The sequence below is a fragment of the Calonectris borealis genome, chromosome 2 (genome assembly GCF_964195595.1).
Source record: "Calonectris borealis chromosome 2, bCalBor7.hap1.2, whole genome shotgun sequence".
NCBI lineage: Eukaryota > Metazoa > Chordata > Aves > Procellariiformes > Procellariidae > Calonectris > Calonectris borealis.
Window position 1 is genome coordinate 102551249 of NC_134313.1, and position 25125 is coordinate 102576373.

The 25125-nt window shown below is 39.1% G+C and overlaps 1 protein-coding gene across 13 annotated transcripts in view; it reads left to right on the forward strand.

Annotated features, from left to right (window-relative positions):
- CDKAL1 (CDKAL1 threonylcarbamoyladenosine tRNA methylthiotransferase) overlaps positions 1 to 25125 on the forward strand; it is a 434025-nt gene that overhangs the window by 138689 nt on the left and 270211 nt on the right. For 11 of the 13 annotated variants that reach the window (XM_075142821.1, XM_075142824.1, XM_075142820.1 and 8 more), the window contains 3 exons: positions 4934 to 4982; positions 19758 to 19878; positions 23705 to 23797. In XM_075142821.1, coding sequence (XP_074998922.1) covers positions 4934 to 4982; positions 19758 to 19878; positions 23705 to 23797 — 263 coding nt within the window. The remainder of the gene's footprint in view (positions 1 to 4933; positions 4983 to 19757; positions 19879 to 23704; positions 23798 to 25125) is intronic. The other 2 variants (XM_075142826.1, XM_075142827.1) reach the window with 1 other exon arrangement.

Here is a 25125-nt window from a genome sequence, read left to right on the forward strand (position 1 = left end):
ATCCCAGTTCCCCAGGAGAAACAACAGTCGTCAGCCAGGTGATGTGGATCCCTTGGGACCACTTTCAGGAAATGACACGTCAGATGCAGGAATTATTCTGCAATCTTATGATTTGGAGACAACAAAGTGTTATGTATTCTACACTCACACGTGTTGATGTATCACTGCACTGAGAATCAAAAGATAATTTGAGGGGAACTGCTGATTTGAATGTCAGGATCCTTCCCAACTCCTACGGTGATTTTTTTTTTTTTTTTTTTAAATCACCTGGTAGGCACTCTCTTCGGAGATAGAGAAAGTTCAAGTCACAATATAAGGAGATATTTTCTGAAGGAATTGAAATGCTCACTCTGTAGGATTTAATCCTCTTCAAATGGGACCAGAATAGCCATTATCTAACAGGCAGTGGCAGAACTCCAGAAAGCAGAAGCACTGTGACAGTTGGCAAAGGGCAGTGTGTCTCTGGTGTAAATATGCTTCCTGCAGCTGACTCCATCTGAAATTATCTCTGGGCTGTATTACGAGGAGAGAAAATGAATACCTTTTCTTTTATCACATAGACTGCCAGGAAGCCTTATGCATTCCTGCCTTTTTGGCAATACATAGTTGGGCCAGATCGTTCCTCAGCTTCTTCGGTGGTGCAGCATGAACCAAACAGCCTTTCTGTGGTGCCTTAGATGCCCACGTAGTGGACTACATTAAAGGGCAGTCTGTGTCCTCCAGAAAATATTGGACGTTCATGAATTGCTTGTTTTCACAACCACCCTCTATTTTCCTATCATAGCTGCAGCCACAGAGAGAAGCATGCAGAGGCTTCTCTCTCAGAAAAGACCATTAAGACATTGGATATCTTCACTGAAAAGAGCTAACTGTTTGCTTTTATGAAGGTTAGCACTTTTTACCTGGCTTTGGTTGTAAGGGACATCTGAAGACCATCCCTCCTGTTTCGTGTTGGTCCTATCATTTCAGAAAGAGATTGGTGCAAATATCTTTACCCACAAAATGCTTCTGTCTGTATTTCAGTGGACGCATTAAACTGAAAGTATATTTATTTCACTGTAAATCTTGTATGAGGTTTTGTCTTCCCAGATGGCAATGCAGGGTCTTTGCAGAGGTCTTGGTGCTTCCCTGGAGAGAATGTCAGACGGTTTCTCTTACTTTCACGATAGGTTCATGGATGCACTTTTCTAGAGAGCTTTCTTTGGTCTGAGGCTCACTGACTTCTACAGGGTACAAAATCTCAGGGTAAATGTGCAACCTCTCACTTAACTGCCCATTAAGAGTATTCAGAGTTTATAGGGGCTCTCTTGGAGGTTATGTTCTTTCCAGAGTCCAGCTCCTGCAAAACAATTTCAGGATGTTAATACTGGTTCTGAGACAACTTGGATCATGTCTGAGAGCTTGGAAGAATTTTTGTGACCATCCTCAACATGCATGTCTGTCTGCGCTCACAGATCACCTAGTGTGAGACTGCAGACATAGCACATGACAAGCATGTCTTTGGGCTGCTGACACCAGCAGTCATCTGTTGCATGTTACTGTGGCAGTACAAAGGCAACTGGGGGACTTTCTCTGACAAATGGACCATGTGTGCATTTCTGTACCGCTCTTGCGAATTACTGGTGCTTAGTTGGAGAGCTCAGGGCTCTGTCTCTCAGTGGAGTGCTGGGGTGTCCTGCGAGGCGCATGGTTTGAAAAGTGACTGGCTTGCATCTGCGTGTTCAGGCGTGGCCTGCAGCTTCGGCCCCAGCATGGATTGCCTCATGTCTTCCTTGTGTGTATAAGGGCTGGATACGTAGGATTGCTGAGCTGTACTTATGCCTAGCTCTGATCCCACCAGGAAGGCTCAAAGATTTTTCCTGGTCTTTCTTTCAACTCAGGCTTCATGCTTTCATACAACTCACTTCTTTTTCCTTGCTTTTTGACAAGCCAGTTTCCTGCTTTGGCTACGCCTTCATCCCATGGGCCTTGCCTGTGCTCTTGTCCTATATCCATCTCAGCCCAGACTTCTGCATCAGCCCTGATTTGTGGCAGTTGGGGTTTTTTTTTGTGTAGACCTGCTCAGCTGCCTGCTCCAGTCTGCCCTTAGCTTTTGTTCTATCCAAGTCCTAATGGAGAACCACTTGTAATGGACAAAAAGTACACCATGTACATGCTTGTACTAGAAACAAGATCTCACAAGACCTGTGGAAGCAAGTACGGTGCACAAACTACATCCAGCAGTAATGTACCTGCTGTCGGTCCTGAAGGTTTGGTTTACTGAGACTCACTGCAAAGCAGCGTTGAGGAATGGTGTCTTTTCCTTTCATGCACCACTAAGAACTCTTAAGTCTCTGTGCTTTGTGGGCTTCATGATGCCTGCTGGAGACATTATTGGGTCTCTGCTCAAGAAGGTTTATGGTTGCCTTTGGTACCACTCCAGAACAGAATTGTCCGTAAGGTTAGTGAGATGTGGGGAAAGGAATCCTGCAGGCCTCTCTATACCCAAGAAAATTTCATTACCATGACTCTGTGATTTTTTTCCTTTTTCTTTTTTCCCTTTTTTTTTTTCAAACAACAATCCTCCAAACCTGTTCCTCTTCTCATTCTGGATTCACCTCAGTTTTACTAAAATACTTTTACCTTCATAAATGAAGATTGGAAGCATTCCATATTTTCTTCTTGAGCACTTGGGGCTTTAACCAAAAAACTTCCAATAATTTCAAATGAAAAATACTTAATATGTGGGAAATAACACATAAGGCAGAGTAAACATCCATTTCTAGTCGCAGATCTCATTATCCCTGAGACCTATAATTTTAATTACTTACATGAACCGTCTTCTTGACAGACATATTCAGAATAATTTAATTTATCCGATAAAATGAAAATACAATATACTGGTTGGTTTTTTTCTGTATCTTTATTTAACAGGAGGTTTGGAGCTATGCTCCAATTCCCCAGATGTATAATAGAGAAAGTAATCATAGGTAGTTCAGGTTATGAACCAACCAGGTTTCTTTTGTTTTAAAATTATTATGAACTTACACAGTTTAATATTGAGATATGTAGCAATAATATTTTAGGCAATGTATTTGGCACAGACTGTGTTCTCTGTCTGTATTTATAGTTGTAAATGTGTACACTTCTGTTTTCAAGTTACATTTTTTTAATTTATTTTTAAAAAATTAAGTAGAAAGTCTATACGTAAGTGTCTTAGGTCATAATTTTTTAACTTATATTTAAAAGGGATATGTACACAAGTATGTAAATACGCATGTGTTCTGTACAAATGCGTACATGTGCTTTCTTTACAAGTAGATTGCTGAATATTGACATATGTCTGTAATATATGTGCTTGTAATCCAGAAAAGGATTTAAATATATATCTTATTATAAGATTATTAAAATGCCAATATTAGTGATACTTTAAATAACTTAATTTCTAGAATTTGTAACTAATACGCTGTATTCAGAAATTTGAAGGCAGAAATTTGTGTTTAGAAAAGGCTGTATTTTGAAAGGTTTAGGGAAAAAAAAAAGAAAAAAAAAATAGTTTTACATGGACTTGATCCAACACCCAGACAAGAAAAGGAACAAACTCCCTCTGACTTTAGTTGGGAACTCTAGATCAGACACTAACTACAGATGAGGGTTTTTTTTAGCTGCAATTAGACCGATTGGAAAATGAATGTGAAATAGAGATGATTGTGCAGACGTGTTTACAGGAAATGACAAACTGAGTGGCTTAAGGGCACAGAGACTTAATGGCTTTGATGCAAGGGATCCAAGCTCCAAGCTCCTTGTTGCAGACCAGGTTCTGCTCTTGAAGCCTCAGCAACTTGTGCTTTTCTGCTTGCTTTTGAAACAAACCGCAAGAGAAACTCCAAGGAAATGACTGCAAAAATCATATTAAATTTATTTCATTTAAAATATTTAAATGTACATATTTAAATGTACAGCTTAGAGAAGCAGTGTTTAAAACGGCATATTGTGGAAAAATTATAAACTAATTTAAATGTGCAAAGTAAGGCTTTCTGTATTTGGCTTTCCTGCAATATATGTAAGCATATATGTGCATGTATAGTAGACATTACATAGAATATGCGGTTTGGATGAAAGTTGGAGGAAGAATCTCAACTTTAAGAATTTCTGAGTGTTTAATTTCGCAGTGTTAATCCTCATTGCTTCTACTTAATATACCAAAATCTCTATAGTATATTGGCCATTAACTTTAAATAAAGAATAATCTATCTAATAAGAAATAATTGAACTATTTATCACATTATGAGTGAATTTTGGCAAATGTAACACCAAAACATAAATTTGTTGGAGATGCTATGTGCAGGTCATTAAATATTATTCTGTCTTGTGTAAAGCATTGGGGCTTTTCCTTCCGTTTCCAAACATTGTCCAGGACAATGTCTTGTTCCCTTAAACTTGACCACAGTGTTTTTAATTTCTTCCCATGTTCCAGTGTCTTTCCCCTGCAATACTTCCTTAATTTTCTCTCCTGTAAGCTGCCCTCAGAATATTCTCAGCTTCTTGGTATGTTCTCTACCATCTACTATTTTGGCGTTGAGACTGGGGAGAGGGAGCACTTAGGGGCTGTTGGAGCCGCCCAGGTGCTGACTGCTTGGGTGACCACTGCCTCTTACAGACCACGAACAGCAGTTAAGGCCTGAACTCTTTTCTAGAGTCCCTCTTTTCTAGGCATTTGGTGATTTTTGCTAAACTTACAGGAACTTGCTATTTTTGAGGTTTAAGTTAGGTGGTGAGTTTTAAAGTTACTTTTGGCAGATGAACAAGATGCACAGAAAAAAAAAGGCTAAAAACATAGCCCCAAACTTTTTACTCCCCCTTAATCCAGAAGAATGCACTTTTGAAAGAAGAGTTTATATAAAATATGTCCAGTTGTTGACTACTTAGATATTGACCTTCTGACTTTTTTTAGGTTCAGCAGATAGATCGTGTAGTAGAAGTTGTGGAGGAAACTATCAAAGGTAAGCATCACACTTGAAATAATTGCAGCTAGCCTGAAAGTTGTAAGCATCAGCTAGCAGAAGTGCTGCTGTTATGTTCTTTATCAACCTAATGCTTGCTTTCTCCTCTAGCTAAATGCTTGGGCAGTGCGATGCTTTGCTGTGTACTCTTTGTGTAAGTGCTGATTTCGGAGATCTTTTCTGGCAGGAGCTCTGTGGCCTGTTGGACTCATAGGTAAATGATCCCAGAGAGACGTCGAGAAATCATTTAAGTTGCATCAGTGTAGGTGGATGTAGACTATTGTTTAAAGTTTCTGTGCTATCTTAATTCAGTGCTATATCTTTACTTTCTTATGTTTAGTCCTCTCGTGTTTTCATCTTTTCAGATGTTTTGGCTCACTTCCTTGAGCTTTCCTCGGCAAGACAGATAAATTATCTGCTGGTTTAATGTTCTTTTGTAACTCTGTTCCTTGTTCTCTCTGGCTGTGTTCATGTGTGTGTACATGCAGTACTTTGCAGTGAAGGGGGGAAGAGATGTATTGTTTCTGCAGCCTGACCAGTAAACATTTGCTGTTAAATAAATATATTTGTCTGGGTCTTTCTGGGTTACCTAAGTTTGTCTCCATTACTTATCAGGCCATAAAAATTACTGTTCCATGAAGCTTTAAATTACAAGGTTTAGTTTAATTGGCTGTACTTTCAATATAAACAAGTGTCTGGTCCACAAGACGTTGCCTGTAACTGTAATGCTGGAGTATGATGTTTTTGAAGTCCAGCATGAAAGTGTAGAAACAGTGCAAAATTTTAAAAGAAAAAAAAAAGCTTCTGTCAAGAAGTTGTGGTGTAAGGCTTCTATAGTTTGTGGTTTAAAGGCCTTAAGATTTCATATTGCTTTGAATGCTTGAAACCTGTACTCTTACGTACTTCCCACCAAAACTTTTCCCAGTTTGTCCTTACCTTATGGCATCTAATTTTGGGGGGTACAACTTGCTGTACTGTACAAACAAAGAAGAAATATATTCAACGTATTCATATTTGCTATTAAATAAGCCACACTGGTTTTCCAGAAACATTGTGGTGTTTATGACAATGTATTGGAGGCGGAGATGCCTCATGACTTTTACAACAGCACAGTATTTCAGATCCCTGTCCGATTTTCCTGAATTTTATTTATTCTTGAGAGAGTAAGATGATAATCTGAGTCAGCATGCCCTCCCTTTACAAAAATGGGCTTTGTGATGTTTATACTGACTCAGACATTACTGCTTTTTGAATAGCATAGTTACAGGTTATTGTGACTGAATATTATATAACTAGAAAGAAGACAATCAATCTAGTAGCAATTGTTAAAATCATGCTTTTCACCGAATTGATTTTAAGATTGCATTTTACATATAATGTTCATAGACATGTAAAGGAACATTTAAACTAAATTTTGGGAAAGATTTTGGTTCCTAGCTTACTGTAAGTGATTTGAATAAAAAGGAGTAAGTGGGCTGCTGAATTCCATACATAGTGCCAGTTCCTTCAGGGATTTCTCAAAAGGTAATGGAACATAGGATTTCTGAAGTTTTATTGGAAAAAATTAACAAAAATGGCTCCCAAGTGCAAGAGACATGGACATACTGGAGAAAGTCCAAAGGGCCGTGAAGATGGTTAAGAAACTGAGACTGGAGCATCTCTCCTATGAGGAGAGGCTGAGTGAGCTGGGACTGTTCAGCCTGGAGAAGAGAAGGCTCAGGGGGGACCTCATCAATGTATATAAATACCTGAAGGGCGGGTGCAAAGAGGACAGAGCCAGCTCTTTTCAGTGGTGCCCAGTGACAGGACAAGAGGCAGTGGCACAAACTGAAACACAGGAGGTTCCCTCTGAACATCAGGAAACACTTTTTCACTGCGAGGGTGACTGAGCACTGGCACAGGTTGCCCAGGGAGGTTGTGGAGTCTCCATTCCTGGATGTATTCAAAAACTGTCTGGACACGGTCCTGGGCAACTGGCTCTAAGTGGCCCTGCTTGATCAAGGGGTTTGGACAAAATGACCTCCAGAGGTCCCTTCCAACCATAACCCCTCTGTGAAAACAGAATTTCAATTGGAAAGAGAATCAACAAATTGACAGGGGTCACAGCCTATGATAATGACTTACTTTTGCAAAAGGCAACCATAAAAATAGGAGTTTTTACTTATATTTCTTTCATTTAAATTTGTTTAAAGATAGTGTATTACTTTATGTGTTTGAGAATTATCTTCCAGTAATGGAGAATAATGTGAAGCTCTTTTTCACTGTGTTTTATGAAAGAGTCTAACCATGAACTTCCATTATCCAAGTGAAGTAAAATCCCGTAGGTAACAGGACTGTTGGTTAAGAATTTCTTATACTGTAAAATAGGTACATGGTAGAAGCTTAAATTCATGTATGTAAAACCAAATGAAATGTAACCCTCTGTCTTCGCAAGTCTACATCATTAGTAACAACTTCTGAAGCTGCAAATGGGTTCAGGAGATGGAGCTGGTGTGGGACAGGGGATTAAATACAAATTCTGAATTCATAGCCAGCTGATATTAGTAAGTTTTAAGGTGGATATTTGTCATAGTTGTATGATACAATTTTTTTTACCTATTTTTTTAAAAGAAAATCGAAAGGTTGCATGGGTGGTACACTCTTGTAGTGTGGCTATGTATATATTGAAAGTTTAAAAAAATGTTTCTACTGAATATTTAAATTGAGTAAGTTTAAACTGCATAGTCTGCACTCTGTAGGGCAGCTGTCTCTGTAGATTGGTCAGCCTAACCAAGTTGTCTGGATTTTCTGTCCAGATTCCGAGGTGGTTATCCTACTTGCCAGTTTTAAGTCTGAAAGTCTAGCTTTCCTTGGGTTCCCCTTTCTTAAGGGGTACTGTAGATTTTTCGTAGGTGCTTGAATTTTGTAGTGCATGGTTTACAAAAAGGGAAACTTTGTAAAAAGAATTAGCCTCCTCCCCCCTTTTTCTTTTTCCTAATAGTCTTCTTTCTAGTTTTCCAAGAACATGGCTGCCCTCTTGGATTTGGTTGAAAGCTTACTGTAGTCCCAAAGAAAATTACTTTCTTGGAATTATTTAGAACTCTGTATGAAATATGACGGGGTTTCTTCTAGCTCTATTTCTCAGTTTAAGGGCATTGTCAGGAAACCCTCTTCAGAACAGTATCATTCTGCTGGTTCAAGAGGTGATTTGAATAGATCTTTACCTCATCTGTCTGAAAACAACGTAGTTGCCAGTTCCCAACCCTCCATTGAGATAATTCTCATAAACACTTTTTATATGACTTTACCTTTTTATCTTTCTTCATCAGAAAATGGAAAAGAAGGATGCTCGTGTTTATCTCACTAACAGCCCAAAGAGAATTTTTAAGAGACCCTGTGATGTCTCACTTTTATATCACCCTGACTTTTATCGCGAGTCTTACGGAATTTTGAAATTTCCTAAGTATCAGGTAAATTATCAGGTAAACTGTCATTTCCAGGAGTGATCTGTGATACCTGTGCAGTATTTGTACGCAGGTCATGTCTGATTAATATTTATACTGTGTCCCAAGATGTATTTTAACTAGAGGCATCTTCAGGTACTTCTACTATGACATTGTAACTGATAATCTGAAACCTCTATACTGCCTGTTAGAAGCTAGACAAATTAAGGTTTCTCAAAGTGACAGCCACAATCATGTAGCCAGAGTGTGTCAGTCTTCGTGATATACAGAACTGTTTCATCATGCAAGGTTCTGATATAACAGTTTAGTGAACCTTTCTTCATCTGCACATTACCCAAATTATAAGACTGCATTACGGCAATTTTTACATCATTTCACTGATGTGCTTAGTTTCCTGGTAATGTGTTATGATGACATAGTATGTTAGGAGAGTATTGCTAAGGAGTTGCAGTGTCTGTGAGCTAGGAGAAAATGATGTATGTTCCATCATTAAGTAAAATTTCTGTACAGAATTTAAAAGCTGTTTGGGCTATATATAGCATGCCCCAATAAGATGAAGATTTGTCTTTTATGGAAAGCACAGAATGTCTTTATGGTGATTGCTGAAGTCAGCATTTTATGAACCACTTTAAAAGCTGTCTTCAACAAAAACATACAGTGTGTGTGTACAAGCTTGGATACAAACAGTTTACAGTAGGCAAGATAATACATTTATTCTGTAATATAAAGGAGAAATTTTAACTGCTTACTGTAGAAATTCTTCTTTTCTTGATTTTGAATTTAGGTCTTCAGAGATTTGGGTCTCTCCTCCCCTTTCTAGACATGCTAGCTCTCAAATCCCATGTTATTAAAGGTTTCTGGAGGTGAGAGGCGTGGAACCAAAGGATTTGTGTACAGTCTGCTTTTAGCTTAGGCCTTAGGGAGATGAGGGACACAGGTTGAATTGAGTTTAGTCCATATTGTGTCTGTCCTACGCTTTCACAAAACAGAGTTTTACAATGGGTCATTAGACTTGATTGTAAAAAACAACCAAAGGAAATTACTTCAGGGTTGAGCCTTTTATAATTCACATAACCTTTCTTGATTTCAGTCACGTTGACCTGTCTGGTGAAGTTGCCCATCCATTCCCAGTTTAAACATTAACCAGTATTTACTAACTGTTAAATTGTCTTCATATGGTTAGTAATTATGGATTGTTGATAATTACAGTGTCAGTCTGTATGACAATGAGTAGATAAATGGTACCTGTATTATATATATACACTAAAGTGTAGAATTTATACTGGATTGCCTACCTGAAGTGTGTGTGAATATATATAAGTATGTATGTATGTGAATGGCAGCATATTAAATAGTATTTATATGTGCTGTTTGATTTCGATAACAGTAGGTAAAATACTCTCTTTTCAGTTTCTGTGATTGTGAGAAGAGTAGCCTTGACTTAAGAAGCTGATGACAAGCCAAATGAAGAATAAAAATTGGAGGAGTCAGGAGTTCCTTTTTGAGGAAAAGTATCATTTGGCTCCAAGTCAGGAAACTGACTGTTTGTGCCGAAGTGCAGCTTGAGGAGGGTCAGAGGGAGGGTAGTGGCCTCACTGAGTCCCTGTTTCTGTGTCCTTTGAAAGGACATAGAAAGGGGGGGGCGGTTTTGGATGGGTTGTTTTATTTATTTCACTGTGTGGTGGGTTGACCTTGGCTGGCTGCCAGACCCCCACCCAGCTGCTCTTTTGCTCCCCCTCCTCAGCAGGACAGGGGAGAAAATAAGATGGAAAAGCTCATGGGTCACAATAAGGACAGGGAGATCACTTACCAGTTACCATCATGGGCAAAACAGACTCGACTTGGGGAAAATTAATTTAATTTATTGCCGATTAAAAATAGAGTAGGATGGTGAGAAACAAAAACTATAAAGCTACCTTCCCCCCTCCCCCCTTCTTCCCAGGCTCAGCTTCACTCTTTCATCCCAGACTCCTCTACCTCCTCCCTCTGAGTGGTGCAGGAGGATGGGGAGTGGGGGTTGCGGTCAGCCCACCACAGCTCCTCTCTGCTGCTCCTGCTTCCCCACCCTGTTCCGTTGCTCCAGCCTGGCGCCTTCCCGTGGGCTGCAGCCCTCCAAGAACTGCTCCAGCGTGGATCCTCTCCACGGGGCGCAGTCCTTCAGAGTCTGCTCCAGCGTGAGTCCCCCTCGGGCTATGTGCAGTTACTGCCAGAAACTGTGCTCCTGCGTGGGCTCTCCGTGGGCCGCAGCTTCCTCAGGGCGTATCCACCTGCTCTGCGTCGTCCTCCGCAGGCTGCAGGGGGACGACCTGCTTCACCGCGGTCTTCTCCAGGGGCTGCAGGGGAATCTCTGCTGGGGTGCCTGGAGCACCTCCTCCCCCTCCTCCTTCTCTCACCTTGGTGCTGGCAGGGCTGTTTCTTACGCTTTTTTCCTCACTGCTGGGCAGCGTTTTGCCCTTCCTTACACAGGCTTTCCCTGAGGTGCCTGCCCGTGGCTGAGGGGCTCAGCCGTGCCGTGCAGTGGGTCGGTTGGAGCCGGCTGGAACCGGCTGTGTCCGGCACGGGGCAGCCCCGGCCGCTCCTCACAGGGGCTGCCCTGCAGCCCCCGGCTGCCAGCCCCTCGCAAGAGACACCCTGTGAACACTACTATTTCTGTAACCGTATTTCTAGGTAGTAGAATTAGCTTTTAAACTGAGATTATTGAAAAGTAAAGGTACTACTGGTAAAAATTATGGAAGGGGCTATCTGTATTTGACAGGGGTGGGGGTGGGGGTCGAAATCAGGTTTTCAATAGGCAATATACAGAACTACAGCTTGTTATTAACTTGCTGAAATGACTGTGGTTAAAAGATTCGGCATCACCCATTTGTATGTATTGATCGCTGAGGTTAACAGCATAATGCGGTAAATGTCACTCCCTGCCCCTTTCTTGTGTCCCTGGATTGGAAATTTTGGAACTATTCCTGTTTAAACAAAAATAATTACAGATTTTTGTTGTCGTCTAAGAAAACGGCTTTATGTGTGAAAGAGTGTCGTTACCGAAAGCAGTAGCATTTTTTTTCTTCTGTTAATTTGAGAACTACTTTGACAACAGGCACTGACTTATGAAGGACCTGGCTGGACAGTATCCCGCCTTACAGTTTTTAAATGAAGGGGTTGTCATTCAGCTGAACGCTTCAACGAGAGCACCGGCTTGCATTTTGATTGCCTGTTTCTGACTGTTTAGGAAAAGTGTTACGTACTGAAGGAATGAGTTCAAAATAGTAATAGCATTATCTGTGCCAGAATCCATTCTGGGAGTTTAGCTTTGTAGACTGTAACTTAAAGAAAAGAGTAGAGCATAATGAGGAATATGCAGTAATTATGGAGAAACTACTTCTGCAATGACAGATTTTAATTGCTTTTGTACAACATCAATGATCATGTGGCTCAACCTAAAAATCTTATTTGCTGGGGCAAGAGATTTCCGTTGCCATCAGTTGGTTTCTGTTCTTATACCAAAGTTTATTGCAGTTTTTGCTGTGTCTGTTCAAAGGCTTTTGGGCATGCAGTGACTATTAGGTGTGTGAGATGATCCAGGATTTTAGGTGGGTTTTGTAATTATTTTTCTCAACGTAGTTATTTGATTGATTTGGTTTAGAAAACTGTTAGAACTGACTATCCCTGTTATGATTGTCATTTTTACGACTTTATTTTGAAAGTAGTTCACAGAAACTGAATGGGAGGTAAATAGTGGTGCAGAAGAAGACAAGGAATGTGGGGGGAAACAGACTGAAAATTGTAGTAGCAAAATTGTGATTGCTCGTTGTTAAATGAGCCTGTGATGTGCATGGAAAAGATGACTTTTCTTCCAGACCCGTATGTGCTCTTTTCTACACCTTCAGTGGATGACCATCTTACAGCATCCTTATTTCTCTGTCCTGTTCACATCGGTTACTCAGCTGGGTTTAGCTCTGTTAGAGAATCCTCATGGCTGATAAATGCAAAAAGTACCTTGTTCAAACCAGTGCAATTTAGTTATTCATAGGAAGAGTACAAATAGATGGCAAAGGAGTAGAGATGAAAGTAAAAGCTTGTTTTTGCATACAGTGACAGCTTCAGCTCAATGTTTCACTCTAAGGCTAAATTTGTTCTCTTCAACCTGCACACTCCAAAACATTAGGCAAGTTACTTGTGCTGCTGCAGCTGGCTCTGACAATCCACCCTTCAGCATTTCCCTTCCTCAGAACACAGCCTGTTTCATCTGATTCAAAATTTCTTTTCCTTGAAAGTTTCTATCCAAAATCTCCTGAGGTTTTGAGCAGCATTCTTGATCCTGATCAAATGCATTTCTTCACAGAGAGGTGAGGACAGAGGGTCAGGGGAACTCTGCCTGTAGTCGATTCTTAGTGCTGTCCTTCTGAGCTGTCGAATTGTAGCCAGCATTTTGAGTTCACAGCAGATTTAATGTTTAGTCACTTTTTCAGACAGACAATAACATCACATGATCTCAAAATAAGTAGGGTGAAGCTATTGAATCCTGAAAAAAAATATAGTGCCTTAATAGGGCATTTCAAGCGCTTTTGTTGTGAGAGGGGAAGGTACTCTGGATATGTCAAAAATGTTCTTGAATACTTATACACACATTCTTAATTTAATTCTATGAAATTTTTATATAAGTAGTAATTCCTTGTTAATAGTTACCTCCTTTTCTTTTTCACTTGTTGCACTCTGCTGTTTGAGTGCTTACAGATCTTGTTATGATTGAAGGATACATTGGAGAAATACCAAGAATAAAGAGGTATTATGTATTTAATGGAGAGAAAGTGATATATAAATTTTAGCAATCTGGGCCACCTGCGGAGGTTTTTTCTGAAGTTTGTGAACTGCCTCACTATATTTAATAGCTTGTTTTTGAAATTAAATAAAATGAATTTTTAAAAGCCCCCTTATTCACCCGTGTGACACATTCTGGAGTCTGAAACAGAATTGTCGTTGAATGCTAATTCCAAGTGCAAGGCTTGGTAGATGTGTATATTTCAAGCTAGTAACATACGTACTGTATGCTTTCTAATACCTGCACCTTTCTCTGAATCTTTTTTGAGTTGGTATAGGATGGAAGGCAATCTTTTTATGAAAAAGTTCTGAATTGTAGAGGCTGGGTCAAACATACCACCTGCTATCAGCAACCTGATGGAACTGTTTGCCTGGCCCAGGGTATGCTTTTTTGCTTTTTCCTGTTATGCTGTGACACACAGGGAAAGATCAGTAATTCTGACAGCATTAGTCTGCATTCTTCCCTGTCTTGTAATGGTCCCAGTTCCTGCCTACACCAGTTGAAGAAGGAGTTTGACTGTTACACAACATCCCCACCTTCACTGATCTAGAAGAGGAATAATTTATATTAGTTGCTTGGCCAGAAGCGGGGCATGTATCTTCCAGTTAGGTTTGGCTTTTCTTTGCTCCCTGTGTTTACTTGAGCCAGGAAATCCCACGGATGACACTCAGGGATGCCTTCACTACGTAGCTAATGTGCTGCTGGCCAGCTGGGGTTGGTTTGGGTGGGAGCATTCACACAGCAAAGCCCTAAGCTGATTAGTGTCCTTGTTGTTTCTGCACTTGTGTGTGTCTGGCAGCATGTGATTGCTCTGGGGACCTCGGGGATTCCTTTGCAATCAGTCACGTCTGCTGTGGGACAGCTTGTTTGTGCTGCAGGGCAGGGAGAAAAGATGGGAGAGGAGCTTAGGGTCTGTCCTTGCTACACAGGAGCTGCTTCCAGCAGAGGTAAACGGGGGCTCGGGCTCTAAGCCTGCCTGTCCACCGCGAGCTCACCAAGTCTGGGTTTAAAGCACCTCCAAATTGAGGAGGTTTGGGCTCAAATATGAGCAACAGTCCAGGTTAGCTGTACAGCGTGTTAGGCAATTTGTGTTGCATCCTTATATTTCAGATGCTATTTTTTCTTTTAATCCTGCGAGAAGATCCAAAATAGCTTGTTTAGAAGGCTGTTTTTACCCAGTAGTTACAGAGTTAGAAGAACGTAACTCTGGAAATAAATCCAATATTAAAGTTTTGTAATAGTTCCTGATTTGCTTCTTCTGCCCTTACACGTTTTTTTATTTGATCATCTTAGGCTCTCTTTTCTCTTTAATATGTTCTTGACTGTTTTTGTGGCTTTCACTTAAGTTTTCTAATTCTTTTCACCTCTTATATTTACTTGATCCTTCTTTCAGTCTTTATCACTGCTTTTGGTGGTTCTTTACACATCTTCCTTTTGTTTTTTTTGTTAGGGAAATTTACTATTTTGTTTTCCCTTCATATGGCCTTCCTTAGCTACACTGCTCCCATGTGCCATTTTTTCCAGAGTTAGCCATAAGGAAAGGAAGTTCTGTATTCATTAAGAAGTGAATAACGGTAGAAGGAAATGTATGCAAGAGTACATGAAATAGTGCTTAATCCTTTTCCCCGAAGATGCTGGAGAAGATCAAACAGGTTCGTGAGAGACAGCTGGGAAATACAGAACGGTACGTTGGTACTTGTTGTGAGGAAAAAAGTGTCTTTCAGGAAATGGTGAATAACCTCTAAGTATAATGATGTAACTGGGAAAGGGAAAGAACGGGTAACAGAACAAGCTGAAAACAATAGAAATTGTTGCTGCCAAGGCTGGGGTTTCCTGCATCTTTGAGGATTTTCTTTAAACTCATGTTTTTGAGCTGCTTGAGATATCTGCACTGAACTTGGAAGCTAACAGCTAAGAAACACTGCTCTGTGTCTGGCTGGGAGTTGCGTTTCAGTGGCACACTATAGCTGCAGCAGGGTGTGCAGGGGTGGGGAGGGACCCCCACTGGATGCTGTCTTCCATCTTCCAAGCAGACATTATTTCCCAGCAGCTACTGAGGGGTGCCAGCCTGTGGACTTGAGCGAAGCTGATTATTTTTGAAATACAGTAGGTCTATTAATATCTGATAGATATTTGCAACACTGATAGGCAGTTGTAAAGTTAACTAAAGATGACTAAGCCAGGCCACTTCCCTCTCACTTATCCTTGTATCAAACTAGTAAAATACTAGTCCAATTTGAACCTGTTTGCTCTAATATCGTTAATGTGCTTCTGTGGGTCTAGGTCACAGGAGTCTGACAATAGCCTGAGGTTCACAGCACATTTAATGTTGTTATAATCTTATGGCAAAGAAATTCCATTACCTGTTCCCTTCATATATTTGTATTTTGAGATCAGGCATTCTCTATCACATTTCTGAAGCACATACATCTACGATTAAAGGTATATATACATGCTATTAACATTATGTTACTCTTTTGTATCCTTTTTAACAAGTGAAAATGAATGCCTCAAATATTTTCATTCTGCACACTGGTTTATCAAACTGACACATTTAAAAGCCCTTTTTTAGACTAACAGTAGGATTTAATATCCTGATTAATTCATTCCAACCTCATCCTCTCTGCGAACAATGTCAAGTAGTGTGAATTGCGTCTACTGACTTGTATGTAGTTCGGAAAACTAGAGAGTTCTGGTTTATTTTAAATTGTTTCTAGCTTGATTTCATTTACACTTGCTGTGAGTGATTCTGCTCTATAAGCTTCCTCACTGGACTTGGTTAGTACTACTGTTGTATTGTAATCTGCATTAATTATCTATTAATTAGTGAAAAACTGCTCTGAAGCGTGACCTAAACTGCTAAGTAACCTTTTCAGGTTTTTTTAATAGAATTTTATCTGCTGGTAGACTATGTGGAAGTAGAAGAGTTATCTTTATGGCAGAAGAGGTTTGTGGGACTAGACTGTTTAGGTTCTCAAATATAACCTGATTAGATCTGTTTGTCATTAAGCTGTGTTTCAAAGCTTGCATCTTCCAGTGAGCCATCAAAAAAGGAATGGTTTTTGTTTGATATCTGAGATAGAGCACTCATCATTATGGAAGTGGAACTGCGATTAACTCAGTTTTCAAAAATGTTTGAAACATTTGAAAACAAACAAAAAAAAGATTGATGTTTGGGACACCTGTTTTGCTTAGTTAAGTTGTTATCCAACCTGTAAAGCCAGAGGGACGGTAACTTAATCAGCTAAAATGCTTTAGAAGTAAAACTTGATTGCAATGTTTTGCCCCATTCTAAGCTTTGAAAGAAGATCATAAATAAGATTTAAAATTACTGCTTTTTCTGTTATGCTTGATGTTGGCCTGGGCTTAATAATGCTGGTTAGACAGTTTAAAAAAAATGTTGCTTAGCCTTTCCCTTATTGAAGACGACAAAATACTTATTTTTAAGTTTTCTTGAAATAAGTATGGGGGAAAAAAGATCTACAGCATGTGAAAAAGTATGATTCAGTGTTTATCAAGTTATGTTTTATTAATAGCAACAATGCTGTAAACAGATGCTTTAGTGATTACTTAAAATGAAACAAAATAGTCCTTGTATGGAGTAGGGGAAAAAGGATTTTAGGTCATGAATACTGTAACTAAGGGTTTTTTCTTTTTAAAAAATAAATTAAGTGTGCCTGCAGCACAAATCACTGTAGTTGGATATGCATCTGCTGCCTGCTTTCTGGAAGCATTAAACTCTCTGCTAAAACTCATCTCCCAGTACTGCTTTATTTTATCTTCTGGTGCCTGGAGTCAAAAGTACAGGGATGTTGTCATTCTTGAGTGCCACACAGGTTTTGCAAACCTTATGTTAGCTTGAACTTTAGTGTCATTCAGTAGGAATATGGGAACAACTGTGGCCATATGTCATGTGAAAATAAGCTACCATATTTGATTGCCAGGCCATAGATTTCCTGAGCTCGGGTGCGAGATTGGTGTGGGTGTTAGCGTTCAGTGGACCACGTGGGAGGTGGTCACAGAGCTGGGGTTTCTTTCCTGAATTAAGAAGGTCTCTGAAGGTAAGAGGGGCTAGGTCTTACGCTGCCTACTGAGTTATATTCTACGTGCAAGTGTCCTAAGTTGTTTGTTTTGTTTTTTTTTCCCCTAATGTATATGGTAACCTGCCTAGCATCTGAAAGACAAAGATCTGTAAGAAGGTAGAAGTAGTACTTTTGGTTAAAAAGATTTTCTAGACTACCATAGTGTTTATTTTTTTTTCCTGTTTTCCTAAGGAAACATGGATTGTAAAGTTGTGACTCCTGCACAGGTCTGTCATTATCTCCATTTCTCTCCCTCCTCTCTAGTTTTTAATCCTTTGACAAACTTTTAGTCCTTTGACAAACTTCAAACAGATTTGTGACAAGTTTTGTAGTCTAAAGTTGTAGTCTTTTTCCAGAAGTTCTGTGAAAAAGTTTGCCTCTGATGAATGCTCCCAGTATGAGAAAGGGAGAGCATGAGCTAAATTCTTACTAGAGAGCAGTAATTCACATAGCTGTTCGTTGTGAGGGTGTGCATTCGGAGGAGATCATGCTTCACTGATTTTGTGCTCTGAGCTGTTACTTGTTGGGGTGGCAGGTTGGTTTCGTGGTTTATTGGTTTGGTTTTGTTTTTTGAACTTCAGAGTGGTGGTTTGACCCCAATTCTAAATGTATGACTTTTTAATTTTGGGTTGCTTGTTATGTTGTTAAGCCTGATTGTTTTAAGAAAACTGTAAATCATCCCACTTTATTTTCAGCCATAAATCCAAATACAGTTTTGATATGGTAAATTTTTATGCCTACCATAATGCAATCACTCTTGTTATACAAGTAAATAAAATGGTGCCATGCTTGTGAATCCTTAATGAAGCATTGGATTGGAAAATAACTGATTATATTGTGAGACAAAGATATTGCTGTTATTGTCATGAAAAGGTAGAAGTGAATAATTTAGCAAATGTTAATAGCACAAGTACCATATTACTGAATTCACAGCAGGATGTAATGAAATTTTTGTCAAATGCAACTGCGAAAATAATGCCTTTTAATTCCTGTTGACGTTATGATGTCTCCTTTTAGTATTAACCATTATGATGTCAGGCCAGTCCTGCTCACTTCTTCATTAGATCACATTTTTGATTGAGAGTTTTCATGTATCTTAAAAAAACTGAGAAAGATGGTATGCCAGAAGCAGTTGTTTATTTCTGGGCTGTTTTTGCTGTATCACAGAAATAAATTCAGAGTATGAATGCCACATTATTAAAAAGTAATTAATGACTCCTCAAAACAGGTGGTGGAGAAAGACTTTAACTGATGGATTAATTAGTTTTGTAAGTAGCTGTTGGTAGTGTAAGTTAGGAGATTTGGTTGAAAATGGTTTTTAATTGATCTGAATTGGTTATCTACTTTGCTGTGCTAGATGTAGCTCAGGTAGGACTTCATAGTTTCATGCTTTCCTTTCGCCCCCCGCCCTTTTCCTTTTCAGGATAGGCTTTTTTCCTTTTCTGAAATGTTTGACGGATTGTAGCTGTAGTTTTGTGTACTATCAAAGAGTATTCCAACTTGAACGGATACGTGCTTTCTCTTTTTCCTCCACTCCAAGTAGTGGTTACTTTCCACCTCTTTTCAGATATCTAGCATTAGCTTTCCCTTGCTGTCTCTTATCTGCCTATTCTAGGCTTTGTGGAATAAATGATACAAGTCTTATGTTTATAGCTTGGGTACATTTTACACTACCTGTTGCAATAATATACACTTAATTGTTTTTATTCTTCATTGTTAGATCTTGCTTCTGAATATTAGTGAACCCTGTCATTTGTGCTCTTTAAATATAGGACTTGACGTGGTATGACTGATGTGCTGTTGTAGGCAGTTGGTGCTAGTATTTGTATTTTATTCTCTGAATATTCCTGGCTTCAGGAAAGGAGTTGTGAGGCAGTTTTCTGACCTGCAGTCTCCTTGGTGTGGGAGGAATATGCATAAATCTTGGTAGACATCTTAGCCATGGACATGTTATCATGATATGCTTCACAGCACTTTCCTTCAGACTTACACAGTCACCTAACTTTGACTGAAATGTATTGGTTCTCCATATAATAAGCTAAAAATATTTACTTGTTTATTACCTACTAATTTAGGTTTGAATGAAGTTTTTGGGGAAAATATTTTAATCCTGCCATACAACTTAATTAAATATTGCTTTGTTGATATTTGCTTGATAATCTGAAAATGAAACTGCTTAGATCATTTTAATTGAATAAACCAGAAAATGCAAGTGTGAAAAGATAATTGGATGAAATAATTTGTTCATTTTAACATGATTTATTTTACCTGTTAGTGTCTCTTTTTAAATGCTCCAACTGGTGGAAATAAATTACTACATCTCATTCTCATTTTCAGTCTTTGAAGTATAAACACTACTTGTGAAGAAGAGCAAATCATAACAAATATGATGGGACTTGTGCTTTGCAATGACTGCATTTTTGTGCTTCATTTGAAGGTCATTCTGTGAGACTGCTGGGTCAGAAAAAGGATAATGGAAAACGTTTGGGAGGAGCACGACTGGATTTGCCAAAGATTAGGAAGAATCCACTGATAGAAATCATTTCCATCAATACAGGGTAAGAATCTTCCCAAACTTATAAAACATTCAGTACTGCTGAAGAATTCAATTTATCTCTTTCTGCAGACCTGGTGTATTACTCCTAAGTTACACAGAAGGAGGCAGGATTACCACCTTTAAATAGGAAAAGATTTTAAATGGCATTCTTTCTGGAAAATAAATCCCTGCTGATTTGGGTACAAGACGTCTTTTGCTCCAGGGCTGCATACAATCATGCAGTCCTCTTTGTAAATTCATCTAGCTCTTTCTCAAAAGAAAAAGTCCTAAGAAAACTGGAGAAGAAAAAAGCATTTAGAGTTTTTTTTCTTGTGCTCTTTTGATTTCTAAGGCAGCAGTTCTGGAATATCGTTAGTAACTCATTAAGATCTGTAAACGTCATTAAGATCTGTAAACACCTGATTGTCAGCCCAGATATATTAATGGCTAAATTAGATATAGTTATTTGCTTCTTGTCCCTCTAATATGTTTGCAAAGAGTTATCATGCTTATATTTCAGCCTTTTCTTTGTTTGAATAAGTTACCCTCTGCCTATCAAGCAAATCTGGATGCCATTTCTCTGTAAGACTACAAGCATTTTTCTGTTCTGTGTTTCTACTTTGAGGAATTCTATTTTAATCTTCCTTCCTTTGATGCTTTCCTTTTCTCAACTCTACTTGGTTATCTCCCATTTGGTCAGTTTCTTACAAAAAAACAAAACAAACAAAAACGCCACACAAGTCCTCTTTTAATTTTCCCATCTCCAACTTATGTAGTAATTTCCCAGGTGGTAAAATATAAAATGCATTGCTCTACACATCCCAGGTACGTGTGAACGTACTGCTTAGAGGAAAAAAATGTGGTAGATCTTAGCTCTCTTTGTTTTGAGTTTAGTCTAGCACTTTCATAAACATTTCATAAAAGAGCTTTGCTACTGTCTTTTTTCTCTCTTACTTCCTTGTCTTTAAGTAATCTTGCCTTCATAATTTGCTGTAAAACCTAGTGGGCTATTTAGGTCAGAACACCAGTTCAAGGCTTAGTGTGGTTGCTTTTTCTTCTTCTTTTTCTTCCACTGACTTACGGTAAACATATGGGTGACATTTTGTCATATTGCTGAATTATAATACATTTTTTAAACTGCAATTTCATGCATTGATTGTTTTTGAAGTCTGGATATGAGCTCTTCTGGTGCAGTTACTTTAAGTGATCTAAATTTTTTCCCTTATTGTCTTTCCTGTTGACATCTTGTTTGTGCCCATATGATCAAAATCCTTTTCATGATTAAAAATAAGCAAAGTATTCTTTTACGTTTCTTGTGTCTAAGTTTCAGATGGTATAAATTTTTCTTTTCTGTTAATATTTATCACAATCTAAAGTAATAATATCTTTCTAGTTGTAAATGTTGTCAGGGATGCAAACTGAGCCATGGTCTTGTTTACATGTCTTTTGATTTGTAGTAGTGCATTTAAGATGGTAAAGTGTATTGCTATTTTCAATACCAGGTTATTGCTAGCCTAATTATAGAGGTTAATACAAGCAGGGTACTGTAGGGAATATACACTTGGCATTAGGTGGCTGATGAGAGTAACAACCCTTTGAATTTTTTTTTTTAAATATATTTTAAAAATATGTATTTTCATACTGGGTTTTAAAAAAATTATTTCCCAAGTTGATCAAACTGCAAACAATTAACATCTCCCTAAGATGATACCTTTGGAAAACCTCTTATTTAGAACCTGATAGTTTACAAACACTAATTACTTTGCTTAGTAGTTATTGCTGTTCTCAGGTCAATAGAATATGTATTTTATACTATAGGATAATCTAAAAAAATACTAAAAACCACAAAAATATATTTATTTCATGGAGAATAAAGTCAAATATGACTTGGTAAGACCAGAGTAGTCTGAAAACCTCAGACAAACAAGTCAGTTGTATAAGGTATCTAAATTAACTAATGTCCCATTCTGCATTATATCACATGCTCAAGGAATCCTGTGTCTCTTGAAATACAAGTTATTGTGTTTTCCTGTCCTTCTCTTCCCCTTCCCCCTCCCTAACCTCTCCACCTGTGTATTGCAGGTGACTTTTTTGGTTACTACTATGGGTTTGAAAATTAAAGCATAGCTTTAGAAAGGCAGCAGTGCTCAGCAGTTTCTGGAAATAGAAAAATATAATCAGTGAAGAACAAGACACAGTACGTGTTACTTACTGTGACTTGAATGTGTTCATTTTATCAGCTTTGCCTTAGTAGTCTGGCTATGGCAATTTTTAGTACCAACACTGCATTTGATCTGCGCTGTTTTCTCTATGTAAAGACTGGGGACAACTTTGAAGATTAGTTTTTGGTACAGTGCTCTTTGTTGAGAGATGAATTTGGATCAGGCTAGAAAGTCTTAAAATACTAAAATACTTAGTTAAAAATAGTGATTTCCTTTTTGGAAATATATTTGTCTGATGCTGTTGAGTGATAGTGTCCGGGAGCAGCACAAGCAGGGCTGCTCCTTGAGGGACGACAAGAAGGGACCCGAGGGTGCCACCAGCAGAGGCAGTGCCTGCACCATGGGGCCGGAGCACTGTGGGCAAAGCTGGGGACTGTGGTAGGACTCATCAGCAGTCCCAGACATGGCAAATGATCGACCAGGGCCTGGGTCTATCCAGGGGCTCCAGTCAGGATCAAAAGGAAATGAGCTGGAGACAGGACTGGGGAGAAGGCTACATACAACGCAGGTCTCAGGTCCATCCTGCAGATGAGCACAGGGCTGGAGGCAGGCATGGTATTTAAGCTCAAGCCAGGACTGGGGACACAGGCCTGAGCTTAACTGTGGCTCCTGGCCCAGAGGGGGCTGGTGGAGACAGCAGCTGAGGCTGGTCGGGTCAGTTAAGGCCTGATGGTGCCCGCAGGGCTGTGACAGGTGGTGGTACATTACCGTTTACATGTGGGGTCTTAGTGAACTCTTGGCCTTTTCTGTAATTCTGTGGGGGAAGAAAAGGCTGGTTGGAGCATGTGTTTCCCTCAGCCCCAAAGCGCTGGAGTCTTTGATGGCTCATGCTAACCCCTTTCCCTCTCCAGTAGTACGAATACCTTTATGTTCGTGGACACCTGCCAGCTGGAACTATTCTTCTGAGAATTCAGTAGGACCAGTTTATTTTCAGGAGTCTTCAAACATGCTGATTGTTAAGATATCTCTCATTCTTGTACAACAGTGTCTGAGAATGTGGATGCAACTGAAATGCAACACTGTAGAATAAGATTTGTTTCTTAACTCAAGACGGTGTCAAGTTCTCTTCAGTAATTTTGACCTGGGGCTTCTTGTTACTGATTCCTTCTTCTCTCAAACATGGAGGAGAAAAAATTTCCTGTCCTGAAGGGTTCTGTCCTTGTATAACTGTGAACTTTTTCCTTACTTGCCCATGCACAAATGGCATGCCTACATATGCATGTTTCTCTGTGTTTGTTTTCACCATGCTGCTGCTGTACATGAGCCTCCTCAGCTGTTCCTTTGCATGAATCAAGTCATATTGTGTCTCCACTACAATATGCAGTCTGTAATAATAATAATTTAAAACAAACCAAAACGAAACCCCATTAGGTATGGAATATCTGTGAAGATAAGTGCTGCTTCTGTCTGTTGTGAGCCAGCTCAGAGTTTTCACCAGTGGCACTTCGTCACTAAAAAGGTGTTTCTGTGCCCTTAGAGAGACCTGGATCTTGTTCAACATTTGGCTTTTTTTCAGAAGTAGTGGGCAGTTTTTTCTACTGTTAATTTTGATTGCTCTGAGGTTTGCTGTTTTTTCATTTAGAAATCCAAGCTATCTTTATCTGTTTAATTTACCATGGCCGTTAGTGATTTCTGTCAACAGGCCGTGACTCTAGAGAAAACCTTCCATCCCAGGAGCAACATGTTTCAGAGTTTCCAAGTATGTTCGCAGAGACTATGGTGAGTACCAGAATAGGGGCACAAGAGACTTATCAGATTTCTCTGACACACAAAGTTACGTTAGTGAAGCTTAATTTTTCCATGTGCCAAATAGGTAAGGAATCTTTACCATCCCAGTATCCCACACAAGCTGTTGATTGACCTCTGTAATTTTTCCCTAAGGAATAAATGACCCTTTCTTCCTGTATTGTTTGCTTTCTCTGTTATCACTTAGAAAACATCTTTCAATATTTTTCAAATCAATTATTCAATTTTTTTCTATAGAATAGACTGTTAATAAAAATCAGTGATTCCATCAGAGCTTGGATAGTTGTCTTAGTACCTAGTAAGTTCTGCAGTGATATTAGTGGATCTGAACCTAGAAACAGTGATTTGTTCCTGTCCTCCAAAATTAATTTCTGCTTTAAATTTAAGGGCATTTAGTTCAATCTCTCTCACTTTTATTTATGTCCTAAGCATGTATTGTACAGGTCATCTTACTGGAACAAACAAGGTAATAGCAGTGGAATAGCGTGTTAAATGCTGTTTGGAGAAAAGGCATAAAGTTGTTCACTAATCTGCTAATGTGATTATTCCATCTGTTAGTTTGAAGTAAGAGAAATGTTCTCACATCCATTTTGCATTACAGCTTCATTTTGGTCTAGGGAAAAATCTTTCCTCCTTGTGATCTAATCTTCATTAGTGCCAGTCTCATAACCGATGTAGCCACTTAGACAGCTCTTCTTAATGGGATCAAGACTTGGTCTTCCACCTTTTAATTAAGTAATTCTGTAACCTGAACTCTCTGCTTTGTCGCTTACACTGTTACTTATCGACCTATCTGTGGTGTTGGCATGGTCAGAGCTCCCTTACATCCAAGTTGCTACCACTCGCATACATTTCAAATACGGTTTTATTTGTGCTTTGCCTGGATGCCTTGGGAAGCATGAAAGGAGTGTAATATGAGCTGAATATGAGCCCACACTAGAACTTACTGTTGGGTGGGTTTGCACATAAGTTCACTGAAGTGAATTATTCCTGTAGTGCTAGAGCATCTTACAGAAGATCAGCATGTTACTTTATTTCAGAAAGAATTTCAGCTCTACTTTTGAGTCTTAAATACTAATTAAGGCACAACACTTCCAACTTAGTACTCTCACTGTTGAAGAAATGCAAACTTTCTTCTCACGGGACAGTCCTTGCTAGCAAACCTGGCAAACTTTGTGTTGATAGTGACCATACAGAGTGGTGCTCAGGGCTTTCTTTAGAAGTCCTTGATGCTTCTTACTAATTTTGTAGGGTTCTTTTAGTCCATGCTTTGAAGTTCTCTGGTGGTGGTTGTTCAGAAT